The sequence below is a fragment of the Mastigoproctus giganteus genome, chromosome 6, assembly GCF_048544385.1.
Source record: "Mastigoproctus giganteus isolate SK-2022 chromosome 6, ASM4854438v1, whole genome shotgun sequence".
Lineage (NCBI taxonomy): Eukaryota > Metazoa > Arthropoda > Arachnida > Uropygi > Thelyphonidae > Mastigoproctus > Mastigoproctus giganteus.
The window spans coordinates 204,233,539-204,253,873 of record NC_143580.1 but is presented as its reverse complement, the minus strand read 5'-3'; the positions used below and the strand labels follow the sequence as shown (position 1 = coordinate 204,253,873).

At 36.6% G+C, this 20,335-nt stretch overlaps 1 protein-coding gene across 3 annotated transcripts in view; it reads left to right on the top strand.

Annotated features, from left to right (window-relative positions):
- LOC150084894 (peroxisomal ATPase PEX6-like) overlaps positions 1-20,335 on the top strand; it is a 149,369-nt gene that overhangs the window by 92,008 nt on the left and 37,026 nt on the right. For all 3 annotated transcript variants that reach the window (XR_016547084.1, XM_090375619.1, XM_090375620.1), the window contains exon 13: positions 14,167-14,299. Coding sequence is in view for 2 of the 3 variants with exons in the window: in XM_090375619.1 (XP_090231745.1) it covers positions 14,167-14,299 (133 nt within the window). In the remaining variant the exon portion in view is untranslated. The remainder of the gene's footprint in view (positions 1-14,166; positions 14,300-20,335) is intronic.

The following is a 20,335-nucleotide window of genomic DNA, read 5'->3' as shown; positions in this document are numbered from 1 at the left end:
AAAAGTTCCTGGGGGGGGGGGGGAAATGGAATCAATCCAGTTATATTAAGGGAGGCAGCAAGGGGGTAAAAAAATACCCTTAGCCATAATATTCAGAGAATCTCTGGATTCAGGGGAGGTTCCTATGAACTGAAGATGTGCAAATGTATCTCTAGTTTACAAAAGGGGATCAAAAGATTCATGAGTAATTACAGAACTGTTAGTTTAAGTTCTATTCCAGGGAAAATAATGGAGTCAGTGATTAAAGATGTAATGCAAGACCAGCTAGACAGAGATGTAGTTATACTGTAATCACAGTGTGGATTTGTTAAGGATTAATTTTGTCTGACCAGTCTGATTGGATACTATGAAGCAGTAACAAAGGAGGGCGCCTCCGTAGCCAGGTGGGAAGGAGCAGCAGTGCATAGCACACACTTCTTGATTAGACCGGGGTCTGAGCCCGTCACCACCAAATACGGAGGATGCGGAAAGGTCAGGGAATGACCACCGCATATCCCGGAGCAATATGGTCTTAGTTGCTAATGCTCCTAAAAACCAAATAACAAACAAACAGTAACAAAGGAATTGGGAAAAAAAAAAAGAGATTTTGATATATACATGTCGACCATCACTAATCCAGCAGCATTGAGACCTGTGGAGTGCCGGATTAGTGAGTTTGCTGGATCACTCGTGGTTATTTTAGCACATACAGTTTACCCAACAGCTAACCACCTCATCCTACTCCTACCTTTAACACATTGACTGCCAAGCTAGTTTAAGAAAAAAATTCCCCAGGGGCCAAAAAATATTTAGCAAATAATTTGATTAGTAATTGTAAAATAAATATTGTAATGTCAGTGTTGTCGTTTTTTCGCTTAAAATATCAAAAAAAAAAAAAGTGTTTTTTTATGTCGCATATACATGGCCAACATGGCCCAGTAGGTTAAATCTTGAGAAGCCGTGTCGGCCACATACGTGTGATGCTATTACAGCATACATATGAAGGTTGCTTTGATTAGTTATTGCACATGCAGCAATAAAACTAATTGCGATAAAATAAACTCTCAAATGTTGCAATAAGTTTGTCAGTAGTGTTAGAGATTTTGTGAAAACAAGTTCATAAGTGCGCTATATATATATATATATCCATCATATTGTGTTGTGTTTTTCCACAAGTGTTATAAAAAAAAAAAAAAAATCTAAAAAGGAATGGCTAAAAGAAAATTACTAAAATAAGAGGAACTGAGAGAAATTGCTGGAATTTACAATTAAGCAGAGTTAAACTTCTCACAGACACCCCCGCTGTCGAGTTTTTTCAGAAGTTCAACTTTATCTGTTATGGACAATGTATGGTGTTTGTGCTTTACACCACGAGAGGCACTCCCTTTATGCATTGGAACCATGGCTGAGGCCACAGAGAAATATGTTACTACTATGTGGCTGGAGCTAAATGTGAGCAGGTTTTAATAATAAATGCAGAAAAACAAGTGGGAATAGCTTGCCAGTGTTTACAAGTTCGTGCCAACAGCTGATGCAACCAACGCCACCAAAACAGTAATGGCAGGTCGGTACACCGACTGGGGAAATTCGAAATTACGTTCGCGGAAATTATGTCCGAATTAGTGGTGGAACCGGATTAGTGATGGTTGACCTGTACTTGAATTTCAGGAAATTCAAGTATATGATATAAAATTTTGATTATGTTGCTTTTGATTATGTTGCACATTAGACTGATGTATAAATTGGAGCAGTATGGTATTTAGGACAAGCTACTGCTATGAATAAAGGGATGGCTGAGTGGGATTAGACATAGAGTGGTTATTAATGAACTCTATTCTTTTTGGACTAATGTTATTAGTAGATGCCCCCATGGTTCAGTGCTGGGTCCATTGTTGTTTTCTGTATTTATTAATGATAGTGATGAAGGCTTAATACATTTGCAGATAATACAAAGCTTGGCAGGGTGGTTAATGACAATAATTATGGTAAGCTACTACAACAAGATCTAGAAAAATTAGACAGATGGGCTGAGAAATGGCAGTTGAAGTTTAATACTTCATATGGGTAACAAATACTGTCACCCATATGAAGGTACTGCATATGACTGACAATAATTCCAAATTAACATACCAACTGTGTGGTACTACACTCAGTAATGGAAAATGCAGTCAGATATGAAGTTCTCTGAGCATTGCAGACAGGCTGCACATGAGTACTGCATACAGCTGAAGGCTTCATTTTAGGAAGGATGTAGATCTGCTAGAATGGGTGCAGAGAAGGGCAGCCAGATTGGTTAGGGAGGAAAAAGGGGTGGTCTTACCAAGAGAGGCTTCAGTTCTGTAAATTGCAGCTTCAAGAGACTAGGCACCTATGAGAAGAACTGATTGGGGCATTTAAGGCATTGAATGGATTTAAGCATGCTAAATGCTCATGGCATTTAGCATGCTTCAATCTCACGTGTGTAGTCTCTTGCTGAGACTACACATGTGAGGGTGCATAAATTCAAATTAAGGAAGGATGGGTGCAGGATGGGTGTGGAAGTTTGCTTTCAGCAAGTGGGTGGTTCATTTTTGGAATGAACTTCCATCTGTTTTAGTGGATGTGGGTAGTTTGAATAAATTTACAGAAGAACTAGACAAATTATTGGAGGAGATGGACAGGTAATGTGGAGAGGGTTTTTTTTTTCTTTTGACTGATTCTTTAAAAGCTTGCTTTTAAAGAATCAGTCCATCTTGCTTTTTTGCATTATTTGCTAATACTAATACTAGAAATCTAATGCTAATGCTGAAATCTATTTACCAGCATATGCACGATAATTTAAAAAAAATTACTAATTGACTATTACGAAGAATATCAGGAAATACTAGACCGTAATAAACAATACTGGTTAGATCTAATAACATTGTGTGTAATTAACAATTACATACTTATGGGTGATAATATCTACGTGCAAAGTAGAGAGGTGGCAATGAGAGCAAGCTGCTTGTGTTCCATTGCCAACCTCTACTTGCACTACTATGAAAACAAAATAAAAGACAATATAATATTCTTCAGATATATAGATGATGTTTTAGTTGTCAATTACGATAAATTCGATAGCTTGGCATTGGAAATGTACCCCCCAGACCTGACCATCGAATGCACCAATTCGAATAGCCACTTCCAAGCCATATACCTGAATAGCAAAATCATAATTAAAGAAAATAAAGTCTACACATGGCATTTTGACAAAAGGAGACCTCTTCAGCTTCCAAACCATAAAACTTACAAACTGGGAGACAAATTTAGCAAAACTTTAAATCTGTAACAACCAGGGAAATATGCTGGACGCGTTAATAAAACTAAAAGCCAATTTAATCTGTGATCCTAATAGGCTCACAGGGCAACTTTTTTTGACCACTATTAGACCCCCCCCTGGGTTTATTACATTCAGACAAGGCTCATTGACTGACCGCACTGTAACCCTGATAACCAAATTCAAACCCTAAAATGAGAACAACAACAATAATAATATAGTCCTCAATCTGACCCTGGAGTCTGTCATTGAGTCTTGTCAATGATATATATAGGAATTTTGCTGACAGGGACAAGGCAATGGTCAGGTCACACCTAGAGTACTGTGTACAAGTCTGGAGGCCTCATTTTAGGAAGGATGTGGAGTTGCTAGAACGAGTACAAAGAAAGGCAACAAGATTGGTGAGAGGAACAAAGGGGTACTCTTACCAAGAAAGGCTTAAGTTCTGCAAATTGCAGCACCTTGAGAGCAGGCACCTGCAAGGTGATCTGATTGAGGTGTATAAGGCCTTGAATGGGTTGAGCAAGCTGAATGCTGATGGGATTCTTCTTGCTCAGATTAAGAACCTGAGGGAGCATAGATTCAAATTGAGGAAAGACAGTTGTAGAATAGATGTGCAGAAACTTGCCTTTAGCCAGTGGGTGGTTGATTGGTGGAACAGACTTCCATCTTTTGTTGTGGAAGTTGATAGCCTAAATAAATTTAAGGCTGTGCTGGGCAGGTATTTGGAACGAATGGAGGGGTGAAATGGGAGAGTTTTTTTTTTTTTTTTTTTGGCTGATGCCGCATAAGCTTGCTTTTTTGCATCATGTACCTCTGCTAAAGGCGTGTGCCTATGGTTAACAAACATGAATTATAGCAATATATTTAAAATTTATTACATATATATTTTCCTAAAAATATACATTATTGCCTTTTAAAATCAAAGTACTTGTTCATCTTCTTTATCAGATGAAAAGAGTTTACAGAATTCCTCAGCAGTTGTGTTTTTGGGTTCATTTTTCAAGTTTTCAGTATTTTGAGATTGTCATTTCCTTATAGCACTGACAATCCTTTTGAGATTGTCAGGTCCTTATAGCTGGACAGGCATTTGGAACGAATGGAGGGGTGAAATGGGAAGTTTTTTTTTGCTGATGCTGCATAAGCTTGCTTTCTTGCAACATATGCTAATAATGCTAATCTGAAACAAGAGTGATATCTGCACTGAACCTTCACTTATATCTCTGTCTCACCCTAAAGAGTGACCATTTATAACAATCCTCTTGTTATAAATCTAGTTTCCTGCTGCATTTCAACTGTCAATCAATTTTATATAGGTGCCTCCGTAGCCAGGTGGGAAGGAGGAGCAGCAGCAGTGCATAACACACTCTTCTTGATTAGACCGGGGTTCGAGCCCGTCACCACCAAATACAGAGGATGCGGAAAGGTCAGGGAATGACCACCGCATATCCCGGAGCAATATGGCCTTAGTTGCTAATGCTCCTAAAAACCAAAAATAACAATAACAATTTTATATAATGTAAAAATTGTTTCCTGTTTCCAAGAAACAATTTTGATATTATATACTTATATGACCACAATGTAGTAGTTTATCAGGTTGGTAAAACAAGATTTTCCATTTAGGAGGCTGTATCTAATCCATTTTATTTTATACCTCTCAAGTTTATCCTGTAATTGCCCTCCTTTAATTTTATATTTCTATTTTTATCTGTTTTATTTTTTTACCAGATTTTATCAGTTTGACACTATATAATGCTATGAGAGCTATAAAACATTGTACAAGTCAGGCATAACCAAATTTTCTGTAGCAGTGAGCATTTGCTACTTAATACGTCAGTCTCATATTGCAGAACATATACTATATCACATATTATTGATGCATCTAGTCACTGGGATGTTCTGGTTTTTGCAATGTCTACTTTCCCGTCAGTGAGACCCCAAAAAAAGGGTTGAAACAACATGGATAATGACATACATATACTATCATTGGAAAAGGATGCTACATGATTTCTTCTATCCATCCATGAAAATTTATACTATATATTAGTATTAATGGTGGCAAATGATGCAAGAAAGCAAGCTTATACAGCATCAGCTAAAATAAAAAAATCCCATTTCACCTATCTATCCTCTCCAATAGTTGGGCTAGTTCTTCCTTGAAGTTATTCAAGCTATCCTCTTCCGCAACATCAGACGGGACTTTGTTCTAGCAATCAACCATCCGTTGGCTAAAGTCGAACTTCCACATACCTGTTCTGCAACCATCCTTCCTCAATTTGAATTTATGCCATCCTGTGTGTGTGTGTGTGTGTGTGTGTGTGTGTGTGTGTGTGTGTGTGTGTGTGTGTGTGTGTGTGTGTGTGTGTGTGTGTGTGTGTGTGTGTGTGTGTGTGTGTGTGTGTGTGTGATCTGAACAAGAGGAAGAATCCCATCAGCATTTAGCATGCTCAATCCATTTAAAGCCTTAAATGCATTAATCACATCACCTCATAGGTAATGATTGAAGAATCCTGTGAGGTCGGGATTTGGATACATAGTAATTTCTTGCTTGCACTGACCAAGTGAAAAGAACTTAATTAGTAAATGAGAGAGTAAACACAGTAATGCATAAAAAAACTGACACAAGGCACAGGTATTTCGAAGATAACATATTAAATTTAGCAAATACAGAACATACATAGAAGCTTTCGGCTACTGTATGTAGCCTTTTTCAACTAATTGAGCACTGGCAGGCGGTTGTTTTTATGTGCTGTAGCTGACCTTTGAGTACATAAGTACGCAAGGTCATGGAGGAGGGGAGAGTGGCTTATGGGTAGTTGTGAACAGTAATGTGGGTGAGGAAGAGAGAGGTCAGGAGAGAGGAGGAGGGGAGAGAGAGAGAGAGAAGCAGGAAGGAAGATGTTTGAGATGGTTGATTGGTGGGTGACTGCCGTTGTAGGTGGCTGCAGAGCTCGTGGACTATGAGAGGCTCAAAGATTGGATGTATGCAGGTGCCACGGTCCCTGTTGATCGTATTCCCAGTAACACTGATGTGTGCTGATTCCAGCCAATGACGGATCCTGAAATTGCGAGAGAAGCCTATGATTTTTGCATCCTTGGGTGTGATATCATGGCTCTACTGCCAATAGTGAGCAGCTAGCGCTGAATGGGTAGAGTCAGTTTTAGTGATAGTGGTCTGGTGGTCCCTCAGCCTGTTTTCCAAACGATGGATGGCCTCTCCGATGTAGCTTGCGTCGCAGTCCAGCTTACCGCATACTGTGCCCGGACTGCAAATATATATATATATATATATATATATATATATATATATATATAAAATGATAAAGATGCTATAAAATAAAAGAAAGTCTTAGTAAACAGGAATGAGAAATTAAAATTTAAGAAATTTTATGGAAAAAAATATATAAAATATATATAAGACTGGGTTATAGATCCGGGGTACTATGGTAAATGTAGAAAAAAACTGGCAACCATAATGAAAAATAGACAAATTGAAGTCCTAGGACCCACTGCTTTAGGTACTTACAATAATTATATTAACTGCATTTTATTTCAGGTAATTTGTTTTTTAGCATACAGATTCTCTCAATTCTTGCATGGTTATTACACCTGATAGCTCAACTCCCCTACCAAATACACAAATACACTGATAATTACCTTTTTATAATAATTACCTCTACACACACACACACACACACACACACACACACACACACACACACACACACACACACACACACACACAGTAAGTTCTTACTTTACGCATGTTTAAATTATGCAAATTTAAAATAAAAAAACAGCAACCATATCTACCGAAAGTGCCATGAGAGGGGGGAGATTACACACATAAACAGATATTCAACCTCGTTGAAATAGGTTTATATTGGAAAAAAATGCCTAATCACATTTATAATTCCATTGGCTGAAAATACTGTGCCTGGCTTTAAGGCATTGAATGATCTGCTAACACTTCTTTTTGGTGCTAATGTGGAGGATCATAAACTGTGTGCGTTTACCACTATCAAACCCTTGTGCCACAGGTACTGGTACTCAAACCCTAAAGGGTGGATGACTGCTGTTATTTTCTGAAGTTATCTTGGATCTCAGTTATGACCAGAATTGAAAGTGCATTGCAAGGTAGAAGGAATTCCATTTAACATCTTACTTATTCTTGGTAATGCCGCAAGCCATCCACCAGTAATGTTGATGTCGGTTCCAATATCAAGATTGCTTTTTCCCGGCAAATACAACCTCAATACTCCAGCCTGTGGACCAATGTGATTAAATCTTTTAAAGCTCAGTATTTAAAGCGCATTCTGGCTGAGCTAATTGACAAGACCGACCACGACCAGATGAGTATGTAGCAATATTGGTGAACCTTCAATATAAAAGATATTTTAAAAGTCATTGATGCTGCATGGTGTGAAGTTCCATATAACTGTATTCAAAAATCGTGGCATAAGTTATGTCCAGACCTTAGCAAATCCTTCAAAGGTTCTGATACCAATGAAGATTATGGACAAATGTGTGAAACTTGCCAAAAAGATTGATGTTGATGATTTAATTGATTTGCATCATCAGGAATTGTCAAATGAAGATCTGTCTGCACTGGACCAGCATTACAATTCAAGAGGAGGAGGCAGCAATGAATGAAAGCCCAGAGGTTAAAGAAGAATGGAACCTGACAGTGAAAGGAAAATCAAAAGCATTAAATCTTACAGATGAAGGCCTAAATCTATTAGCTTATGAAGACCCTAATCTTGAACGAACCTCTAAAGTGCAACGTACAGTTATGGTAGAATTTGGTTGCTACTATGAGTTATTGTGTGCAAAGCAACTAACTCTGGATTCTTTTTCACATGCTCAAGGGAGCAGTCAAGTGAACCCTCCAACTCTCGGAGTAGCATAACAACCCCACCTATCTGGGCCAAATCTGAGGGAACAGAATGTGACCATGACAACCCCTCCCGTCAATCTGCCCCAATCTCTCTCTCTCTCTCTCTCTCTCTCTCTCTCTCTCTCTCTCTCTCTCTCTCTCTCTCTCTCTCTCTCCTCCCCCCCCCACAGTTGTTGTTTTTTATATGTTGGTTATAGTAAGTATACTTTTTCTTACTGTACAAAAAAAATAAAATAAATAAATCAATAAAGATGAATGAATCTCTTTGGTTGTTCACCATTTTCTTCAGAATGCCCAGTCTTCCAACCAAAGAAAATGAATGATATGTACCAATACAGGTAACTTAGCTATATGTGAGAGTTACTCTCATAGGCCTATTATTGCATTTTTTTGGTGATTATTTACATTACGCATGAATTTAGATTGCACGAGACGTTCTGGAATGTAACCTTCACATAAATGAAGAAGTCACTGTATATATATATATATAAAATAGTGAAAATTCTTAAAAAATAAGTTTTATTAAACTCATATACAGGTTGTCTCAAAAATATTGGTACAAACATTTAGGGGAGGTAGATAACATCTAAAGGAATGTGAATCGCATAGGAACCCATAACTGTAAACGTCACCGTAAGTCGGTACACCGTACTGTTCATCAGTTCGCGAGAGGGAAAATTTCTGGTTTACTCATTCAAGCAGTAGTCGCCGCACGAAGAGCATGCATCGATATACGAACTGTGAGCTGGCAGACATGCACCTAGTGTATGGATTAGCAGAAGGCCCACACGGTGTGCACCCCCATTCGGCATAAAATCACTTCGCAATAAATGTGTGGGCAAGTATGGTCGGTGACTGCTTAGTCGGCCCATACCTGTTACCATCCTGCATGAACTCCGCTAAATATCAGATCTTTCTGGAACAAGTTCTATCAGGGTTACTTGACGATGTTCCAGCAAATGTGAGACGCAACATTTGGTTTCAACATGACGGGGTGCCTGCCCATTATGGAAGGTGTGTCCATTTGAACAGGCGTTTTGGGCGTTGATGGATTAGCTGTGGTGGACCCGTTGCCTGGTCCCCATGCTCACCTGATTTATTGAGCCTTGATTTCTTTCTGTGGGGGACCCTCAAATCTGTCATGTATGAATCGCCTGTGGAGACGAAAATGGATCTCGTGGCAAGACTCGTCTGCACTGCTGCTACTGTCAAAGAAACTCCAGGTGTGTTCTACCGTGTCCGCCAATCCATGCTGCGTCTGTGTCACGCATGCATCGCGTCTCTTGGTGGAAACTTCCAGCATCTGTTGTAACATCATGAAATGCATCCATCTCGTACTCCTTGTTAATATTATGTCAAATAAATGTTTGCCACTAATTACTGTCTTGTGTCATTTCTGCTTCTTCTTGTGCCTCTGCTACTACTTTCCCGTGATGTTTCCAGTTATGTGTTCCTATGCGATTCACATTCCTTTAGATGTTACCTACCTCTCCTAAACATTTGTACCAATATTTTTGAGACACCCTATATAATACAAGCTGAATACTACACTAATTTGCTATCAGTTGATGTTTCAGGATCCTTGCCAAACTCCCATTTTCAGACCATAAATAATAAATACTATGAATGCTATGAAGGCATATAAGAACATCTTCACAACATGAAAATTACTATGAAATTAATTAAGAAATTACAACAATGTTAACTTAAGGAATGTATAAAATTGCATTAATATAATGTTGAGAATACAGAAGATTTAGAACCACAAGTTAAATTTTAAATAGAAACATAACAGTTATACCTATATATAGTTTGGAAGAACTAGACTTCTTACTTCCTGCCCTATAATATAAACAACAAAAAATTGCCTCTTGCAGGACTGTTAAAAAGAACCAGGTAAAATATGGTCTGAAGTTATTAAGGCCAGATGAACAAATGTTGAATACAGTGAGCTGGTTTTCCAGGCTAAAGACTTGAGCTGGGGATTTGGTTGGAGTTTCAGATATCTGGGTGGCATACCGTCTCAAAGGGCCCATCACTGTTCTGCTTGATGCCAGGTAGTTTTAAGTGTTATGGGGGGGGGGGGGGCTACAGAACATAACTGTTTCCTTTTCTATTGTTTTAAAAAGCTTGAAATATAGGCTGTCAAAATATTATACTTGTTTTTCTATTAATGGAATGGTCACCGAAGAGATTAATAAAAAAAAAAGGCTTCCTTAAAGGTTTTTCTTTTGTAGTTTTGATCTGTGGTGAGTACAGGTGTCTTTGAATTCCTAGAGGTTGCCATATTGAAAGGCAAGGTAGGCTGTATCCGATTTGTTGGACCTGCCATACTGCACATCCTGCAGTGTTCTTCAAGGCTTTATTGAAGATGCTTGTAGAATATTCAATGTATATGGCTCCACCTGCACTTATGTGGTATATTTGCCCTATTGGATTATCTTCTGGTAACTTGAGCCTTTTATTAAGGGAAGATCAGCTGCTGAAGAGCTTGGCTACCTCCTTATGTTCTGTCTGCTTTGTTATCTTTTCATGATGCCTGGGACATATGGGATACATGTATCTGGGAGATCTTTCATTTTTATTCTGTATTCAGCAACTTCTTTTCTGCCTTGATCTATTACTTTGCTTATCACATGGAGCAGGTAACTGTTGTTGTGAGCTGTTTGGAGTTATTTTTGCAGAAGTTGGTGGTCACCACATAACTTGAGGACTCAAAGTACATGTGATTTCATTATTCCTATTTTAATGCAATGGTGGGCAGAGTGGTGCTGGATGATGTGAGACCTGTATCAGTAGATTTTCTGTATACTGAAGTTTCTATACTGTTGAGTCTTCTGTAGAGTTGAATATCCAACAAAGGCAAGCAGCTCTTTTCTTCTATTTCCATTTTGAATTTTATGGTTTGGTGGAAGCTGTTTAGGTAATTGTGGAATCTGTGTAGGTCTTCCAGGATGCTGTTCCAGATGTGCAATATATTGTCAACACAAAGCACCCAGAATTTATGTTTTAATCTTTGACCATTTAAGAAGGAGGTTTCCAGCAGATCATGAATACTATATCATAATTGGGTACGGACAAGACACGAAAATATGCAAATTAGAACAGACTAACAACTTGGAAGCAAAAATGAAATGTAGACTCTGCTTCTTAATTGATTGCTGTAACACAAAGTAATTTCTAAGAACCTATATACTAAAAGATTCAGTAAATAACTTGCTTTCTTCCCAGGTTATCCTCATAGTTAGAATGAAACTTTTATGCAGTGCAATTAGACAAGATAGACTTGATGTCTCCACATTATCCTCCTCAAACCACATGGATTTCATTCAGTTAAAAGACATGCTTGCTCCCAATGATTTCTCTAACCTTAACTGACTTTCATCGGTAAGTGTCACAAAAACTTATGAGGGTACCAGGATAACCTAAAGTTTTAACTTGCTAACTTAATGTACCCTCATACACAACACACCAAGAACAGGAATGATAACAATCCCACGCCGACCGGGCTAGCCGAGTGGGTAAAGTACCTGCCCGGCAACCCAAAGGTCGCGAGTTCGATTCCCGCCTCGGGCTTGGATCAAAGTAATGCACAAACCTTGGGAGGTGCAATATGGCCACAGAAGCCGATGCGCCAACAACTACCAAATCAAAAAATAAAATAAAATAAAATAACAGTCCCACAACTGGTTCTTTTAACTCTACTTCCATTCCACGACAACTCAGGAGACATATCAATCAAACCCATAATAATGAGAGCTCTGAATTGGGAGGGATTAAGAATCTGATTACAGAATGCAACATAGAACAAAGAAAAAGGATCATTACTTTAAGTTCCCGAACCCTTTCAAAAACAAGTAAATGTCCTTAAACGCTTAAATTTCAAACCTATCCCAAGCTCAGTACCTACACTTGATCTCTTAGCAGATCTTCATTTGATTCTGGGAGAACAAGAAGACAAGAATGGAAAGAATGGAATGGAAAAAAATAATGGAAAGTTAAACAGAAATTAAAAACATTACTTGGCCAAAAGAAGATTGACAAGAACATCTACAAGTAGCTAAATCATAATAATTCTGAAGCTCCATATATGTTCACTAACACAAGCCTGGATTTACCCTGTGCTTGTGTGTTATGCAAGATACAGCCCTGGACAAAAGATTTCAAGGTAGCTCATTCACTCAACTGATTCAGAATTCCTTCCACCATTTAGAACAGCCAAGTCCTAGTGTTCAAATGTAAGAGGATAAACCTGAAGACCTGGTTTCATTTGATGTCACCTCTGCATTCACTGCCATTCCTTTAGAAGAAGCCAAGCCAACTGGGCTAGCCAGGTGGGTAAAGTGCCTGCCTGGCAACCCAGAGGTCGTGGGTTCGAATCCCGCCTCGGGCTTGGATCAGAGTAGAAAATGCAAAAACCTTTGGGAGGTGCATTATGACACAGAAGCCGATGCGCCAACAACTAACAAAAAAAAAAGAAGAAAAAAAAGCCAAACTATGGCTCAAAGAATCACTCGACAGCCATGTTGTGATTGGACAACCTAGATACCTCCCACTAAAAGTCTTGGAACTCAACCTCTTGATAGGATGTGCCTATTTCTTCAATGGAAATTTATTCACACAAAAATCTGAATTTCCCACGTTAAGACTCCATAGGAGTCTTAACGTGGGAAATTCACTCTCACTGCTCTTGGCTAAGGTATCCATGAAGGAGGTTTCCTTGCTGGAAACTTCCTTAAATCGTCAAAGGTTAAACCAAAATTTTGGTGGGCATTATGTCAACAACATATTGTGCATCTGGAATGGCAGTCTTGAAGACCTACACAAATTCCACAATTACCTAAACAGCTTCCACCAATCCATAAAATTCAAAATGGAAATAGAAGAAAAGAGCTCCCTGCCTTTCCTGGATATTCTCCTCCGCAGAAGACCCAACAGTATAGAAATTTTGGTATACAGAAAACCTACTGATACTAGTCTCATTTATCCAGCATGACTCAGCCCACCCCCACAGCACAAAAATAGAAACAATGAAGTAATATGTACTTGAGTCTTCAAGATATGTAGCGACCACCAACTTTCACAAAAAAAGAACTCTCAACCATAACTCAAATAGCTCTCAATTACCTGCCCCATGTGATAAACAAAGTAATAGACCAGACCATAAAAGAAGTCAATGAATCCAGAAGTAAAATGAAAGATCTCCCACATATATGTACCCCATGTGTCCCAGGCATTATGAAAAGATAGCGAAAGCAGCCAGAACTCGAGGAGTAACCACCTTCTTCAGCAGCTAATCTTCCCTTAAACAAAGGCTCAAATTACCAGAAGATAATCCAAGAGGACCAATATACCAAATAAGGTGCAGCTGTGGAGCCGTATACATTGGAGAATACTGCAGGTGTCTTCAATCAAGAACACTGGAAGGATGTGCAGTATGGTAGGTCCTGTCTAACAAATTGGATATAGTCTACCATGTCTTCTAATGCAGAAATTCAAGAATTCAAGTATAGATGTGTATTTGCACATCTGTTACTCAAAACTACAAAAGAACCTTTTAAGGAAGCTTTTTTATTAAGCTCGTCAGTGACCTTTCACCTTTCCATTAGCAGAAAACAGCGATCAAATTTTGACAGCCTAATTTTCAACGTTTTTAAAACATCAATAGAAAAGGAAATGTGGGACAATTTTTATTTATTTATTTAAACTTATACAATATTTAGGAAGCTCATGATGAAAGGCTTCCACAATATGAGATCAGTACACTAAGTAGCAAATCTATTTTGCTCATTGCTACATATAAAATGCAGACCTATATCCTATTTGTACAATATTTTTTTGTAGCTCTAATAATTAAGGCTGTAGCCCTAAATTTACTTGAATTCCATGTTACATATTTTTAGTGTTAACATATTATTTATTTGATACATTAATTTTAATTGTAGTAACTTGTGTCCTTTATGTAGTTACAATGTCGATAATCTTTCTTTCATAGAAAACAATGCAATGTTTCTTTGGAGGAAGAGAAAGATATCTGCCATGCTGGTGTACCAATTAAGCAACAAGATTTATTAAGTGCTCTTGAAGAACTGCAGGCTGCCCATGCACATGCAATTGGTGCTCCTAAGGTTAGCTGTTGTTTTGTTTATAGGAGTCATGATTATTGTTTTTTGTGCAATCATAACAAAATATTTTAGTTAAAGGCATATTTATTTATTATAACTATTGAGCAACAGTATAAAACTTGCTATAAAATTTAAGTTGAGAAATGAATTTTTTTTAAATTTATTATTATTTTTTCTAAAATTGATGTTGAGAACATTTAGAAAGTTGTAATGTAAAGTGACAAATTCTCTTGTTAACTGGAGAGGCATGACAGATTATGGTGTGTGTGTGTGTGTGTGTGTGTGTGTGTGTGTGTGTGTAACTGTATCTGCTGTATAGCCTGAGTCTCCATATTCTAAAAGGGGTGTTTATTGTCATTGAATATCTAATATTTTCACCACTGCACTTCTATATGTCTAACAATTTTTATCTTCTTATTCTAATAGGATAATCACTCTACAAGTGTATTGTATAGAAACAATATTTGATCTATTCATTGGCCAGCCTATGGCCACAACCTCAGCAGATCTTGGCTGAGCAACCACAACCTTTAAAAAAATTAATTTTTGTTGGCTAACCTTGAATAAATGAAAAGTTATACTAGATATTATTTGTGAGTCTAGTCAAAGAATACAAGTTTTGCTACTGCCAAAGAGATCCAACTGCATACTAAGTAAATGCCCCTATTACTAAAAATGTGAGATTATTATATATTGAAGCACGAATCTGTACTTTAAAACAACTATCAAATAATATAGTGATGTTATCTGTTAGTTGTTTTAAAACAATCTTTTTGAGATTTTTTGTGCACAATATAAATTATTTTTGGTATTAAACCTGAAGGGCTGCTAGTGATGTTTGACTAAGTTGATCAAATTGGATAAATTACAGGATGAGACCTTTTCACTATGATAGGACAAAACAATCAAGACATCTTACCAGATGGGATGTTTCCCTAGTTAACAAGGTCTCTGCTGTGCTTGTCAGGGAACCAGGATACACAGCACTGATTATACCATTGAATCAATCATAAAGATAGGTGCTTATCTGCCAGATTTACAGTGGAGAATCAGTCTTTTGATTTGTTTTAACCCCTTCTCCATCTCATCATTGTAACATTGTTTTTCTTAATCTTTTTTGAAAACAAATAGTAAAACTACAGCTTTGCTATTCAATCGAGAATTTTTTAAAAATTCTGTAAATTTAGGGTTATTTTTGTTAATAGATGGGCATTCAGGCTGATTTGTTAATACCTATTACTAAGTCAGGAGGATGATTCTGACACTCAGCAATAGGTATTTCTACTGCCACAATTGTAGAGAGTCTAAAACAAGAGGAAGAGATTCTGTTATTTTGTTCGGTGTGGAAGTGCTTTTTTGCTGCATGCATATGACTACATGGTGCCCAAGTTCCCATTGAAAAATGATGCTCTTATAAATTCTGAGGTAGCACAAATTTCATCAATTGGCAGTGTATTATTTTCAGATCAAAATTTTTTTAGGAAAAGTTTTAGATGAAATAATAGGTGTTCTGCAGTATCATTTTTATTATTTTCAGCTTGATAACTTTCCCAATCTATTATGAAAGAAGAAAGAGTTGATGTAAAGTGGTCTTTGGTTAACAGTTCCTTGTACTAGTGTTGAGGGATTGTTAAAATACTAAGAGTGTAAGAGTCTGATATATTTGGCTGAATATCCTCTCAAAATGTAAGAGGATATTCATCCAATTTAAAACCAAAAGTACACTTTAGATCTCTTCTGGCGAGCTTTGGAAATGCTCTTGACACTCAGGTCTGCACACCAGAGTTATTGTTATAAGCAAAACTTTGTCTCACTATTTCTGAAGAAGGAACAGTCTGCAAGAGTATCCTTCTTGAAACAGTCATAATCAATTGATGTCTGACACAGTGGAAAAGGCCTCAATTCGAATCCCTTCAATTATGTGAGGAATTTTTTTGGGCTTTTTTCACAATGTGGCTGAGTTAGTAAGTTTCAGGCAAGGATTGCATGGCTTTTTCTTCAGTAAACTGGTTTTTTTGGCCAGCAAACAGGCATTTTGACCATAGAATATGAGCAATTTATGAACACAATATACTGATGCATATAGCCTCAGTTGTTCTGGGACTTAGTAACACACAAACATGCCAGCTGATGTCTAACAGACAATCCAAGCAAAAATCCATAGACAAAGAAAATCCTAGGTAAGCTAAAATTTGAAATATATTATACTGTTAAACATTTCTGTGTGTATTTGATTATAAAATGTGTATATTGTCAGTGAAATTTAATTTCATGGCCAGAGTTTGGATTTTTAAAAACTCCAACTCCTGTTTTTTCAAAAAAAAATTCCTGCTTAATATTATTCAATCTCCAGATTTTCAAAAGTTATAAGTTGGCAGGTATGTAGGTGCCATTAATAATAGAAGTATAAACAACAAAGAATTAGTATTGGTATAATCAGTAAAACAGTACAAGGATGTTGTATAAATAGTTTTTTAGAATTAATTTGGAAGAAAATTTGGTTGGAAAGCATTATCCAGCTCAGTTGTGTGTAAAAATTTTAAGGTGGAGAGTTGGATGATGAAATTTGTGTATATAGCTCAAATAAAGGCCTACAAATAAATTAGTACCAGCCATTTCAAATGACTACAAGAAAGCAGACTTATTCTGTATTCAAAAAAAAAAAAAAAAAAACCCCACCTGAACTGGTCTAAATTTGCCCATTGCTGAGAAGTTACTATCCAATTTTGCAATCAGTGAACAATGTCAAACTCTCAATCTCAACTACCCTGGGAAGAAATTTATCCCAATGAACAACACACTGCCTTTAGATGAACTTCATGGGATCTAATCTTCTATTTCTTCACAAAATTCTATATTTGTGTCCCCTTGTTCTTGTTTCACTTGCTAATTCAGAACATCATTCATTCATTCTGCTTATTTCTTTAAGGACTTTAAACACCTCAGTCAAATCATCCTCGAGGTGACTAGTCTCCAGGTTTCACATCAACACCTTCTAAGATGCCCCTCATGTTCCAACCAATCTAGTTGCCCTTCTTTGTATCCTTTCTAGATAATCTATGTCACTTTAAGTGAGACTGCCTGACCTGAATACCATATTCCAAAGTAGTCTCACCATTGTTTTATAAAAAGGAATAATAGTATTCTTCTCCCTTCTAACAAAAGTTCTATAAATCATTAATATTTTTCCCTGAGCCTCCATGTCTGCTTATATCATAACCCCTACACCTTTCTTTTCTCCAAATGAAAAGCCTTACATTTAGCAGGATTAAACTTTTGCCATTTTTCCAACAACATTCAAATCATTCTGAAACAGCATAGCTTGGTTACAATTATTTACCATCCTATCTACCTTTAAACCATCAACAAACTTTGACAGTTTTCCTTCCTGGTATACCCTCATCAATATCATTGAGAAAAATTGAAAACAAAAGACATTGAACTTTGAAAGACACATCCTCACTACTGAAGAATGCCCAGTAATTACTACCCTCTGTTTCTTTTCAGTTAGCTAGCTCCTGATCCACTTAAAATTCTTCCCACGTAATTATAAATTGGGCATTTTACATTTAATTATTAAATATAAATAAGTAAACTATAACTATAAACATTAACAGAAATTAAATACTGGTTAGAAAAATACATAATTAATGAAACAGAGTTCTTTAACATCTTAGAACGAGCAGTAGAAACTAATGATAAAGAAAGTAATGATCAGAGGTTTATTGAAGACTGCTCTAAAGTTGGATATTACATACATCACATTTTTTGATATACTAACCAAACTATAAGAGAGATAAACTGAAGCCAATATTAAATTCAGAATTTACTTCATTACAGTGATTAGATAAAATAAATAGAAAACATAAATATAAAATATTTTATATTTATGTTTTCATAATAATATAATAAAAATATACATAATGAATATAAATGTACAAATCAAAACTGCTAAAATTAATTAAAATCATAAAAACACTTCACGTGGTATATACCTTTCAATGACTTCATGTTGTCTTCATCAATCTCATTGCCACACATCATTAACATTTAAGAAATAGTACATTCCTACCTGACTCATATGATAAGAACACCTGATCACTATTAAATGCAGAGCAACATTTACATGTTACCTAAATGTGTAAATGGAATTTGAGGCAACTCACATCTGCCTGATCTGTAATGCATATATTATAGGGGTCAATCTGATGACCATTCTGCCCGTAGTACATGTGACCAAATCTGCAAACCACATTCTGTGGATAGCAGTAAGTATAGCCCTACATATAAAACAGTTACAACCCATAAGAAAACACATTCCAGCAAAACATCCAGACCCATAAAAAAATGAATCAAAAACTTGCAGACACAAATGTAAATACCCATAAACAGTACCTCTAGTGAGGATACATTTTTTTTAATAATTCTACTAGGACAGTGCAACCTGAGTGTGATGTATTATGAAAAGTAAAGGCTGCCCTATAATTATTAAAATATGAATTGACTAAAACAATATTAAAATTAAGAAAGAACCAAAAAATTTGAAATTCTAAATGCACTTGATGCATTTAGAATTTCAAATATAGATGTGAAACACTTTTCATGTGTTGTTTCTTCCTTCCTTCCTTCCTTCATTCTTCCTTCACCTATTGAAGTGCCTTAACTTTTCCCAGGAGAGGTGAAGCACTGACAGCAGAATTTCTCTTTCTACTTCCCCCCCCCAAGTATTTCCATTTATTCTTAATATACAATACATAACTTCTATCTTCACTCCATTAGGCAGACTTTATTTTATTTATTCTTTATTATTTCTACTTGCAAACCAATTTAAGTGAGGGAAGAGATGTACCATCTCATTGGTATTTTGGAGTTTTTGCTTCTGGAATTTGTTCCAGTCATTCTTATACTTAATTTTACAATAACTTTAAGTATATAAGGAGACATACCATCTCACTGGTATGTCTTTTTATCTTTTCTTTATCTTCCAGTCATAAAATGTACTTTTTATTTAGGCAGACCTTATCTCATTTCCTTAAAATCAATATTATTGTTGTCAAACTTTATAAGTTAACATAGAGACATGCCATCTTCATTGACTTTTAAAGCTTCACGTCCTGTTTGATCATCATCAGCAAGAATAACATGTGTATGAATATGATTCAAGTTTAGGGGGTGGATTAAAATGAGAATATAGAAAATTAATTTTTAGCTAATATTAGAACCAAATTCATTTTTCTCTTGCAGCAGTTGGTCAGCAACCTCCCTATACTTTGCTGACCTTTGTTTACATGAAAAGTTTTTGCAGGGTGCCTTGAAGGCATTCTATGCTGCTTTTAGTATCAGTATTTTATTATAGTGAAAATTATGCAAGAAAGCAAGCTTATACAGCAAGAGATAAAAAAAAAAAAAAAAACCTGTCCCTCCCTTCTAATAGTATGTCTAGTTCTTTCTTAAATTTATTCAAATAACCCACTTCTACAACACTAGATGTAAATATGCTCCAACAATCAATTACCCTGGCAGAAGGCAAATTTCTACACATTGATCCTGCAGCCATCTTTCCTCATTTGAATTTATATCTCCTCATGTGTGCAGTCTGAGTAAGAAGAAGAATAATGCTATTAACATTGAGCTTACTCAATCCATTCAAAACTTTAAACACCTCAATCATATTTTCTCACATGCACCTATTCTCCAGATGCTGCAATTTGAAGAACTCAACCCTTTCTTGGTAAGAGTACCCCTTTATTCTCCCTCACCAATCTCATTGCCCTTCTCTTCTCCCATTTCAGCAGCTCTACATCCTTCCTTAAATGAGGCCTCCAAACCTGAATGCAGTACTCAAGGTGTGACAAATCACCTCTATCCCTGCTAGCAAAAAAATTTCCTGTATAACATTGACAAAACTCCCATGATCTATCCTGGAAGCCTGTCTGCACTGCTCAGAGAACTTCATATCTGACTGCCCAGTTTAACCTCCAGGTCATTTTAATATTCTACTACCTTGAGTATAGTACCACACAGTTGGCATGATAACTT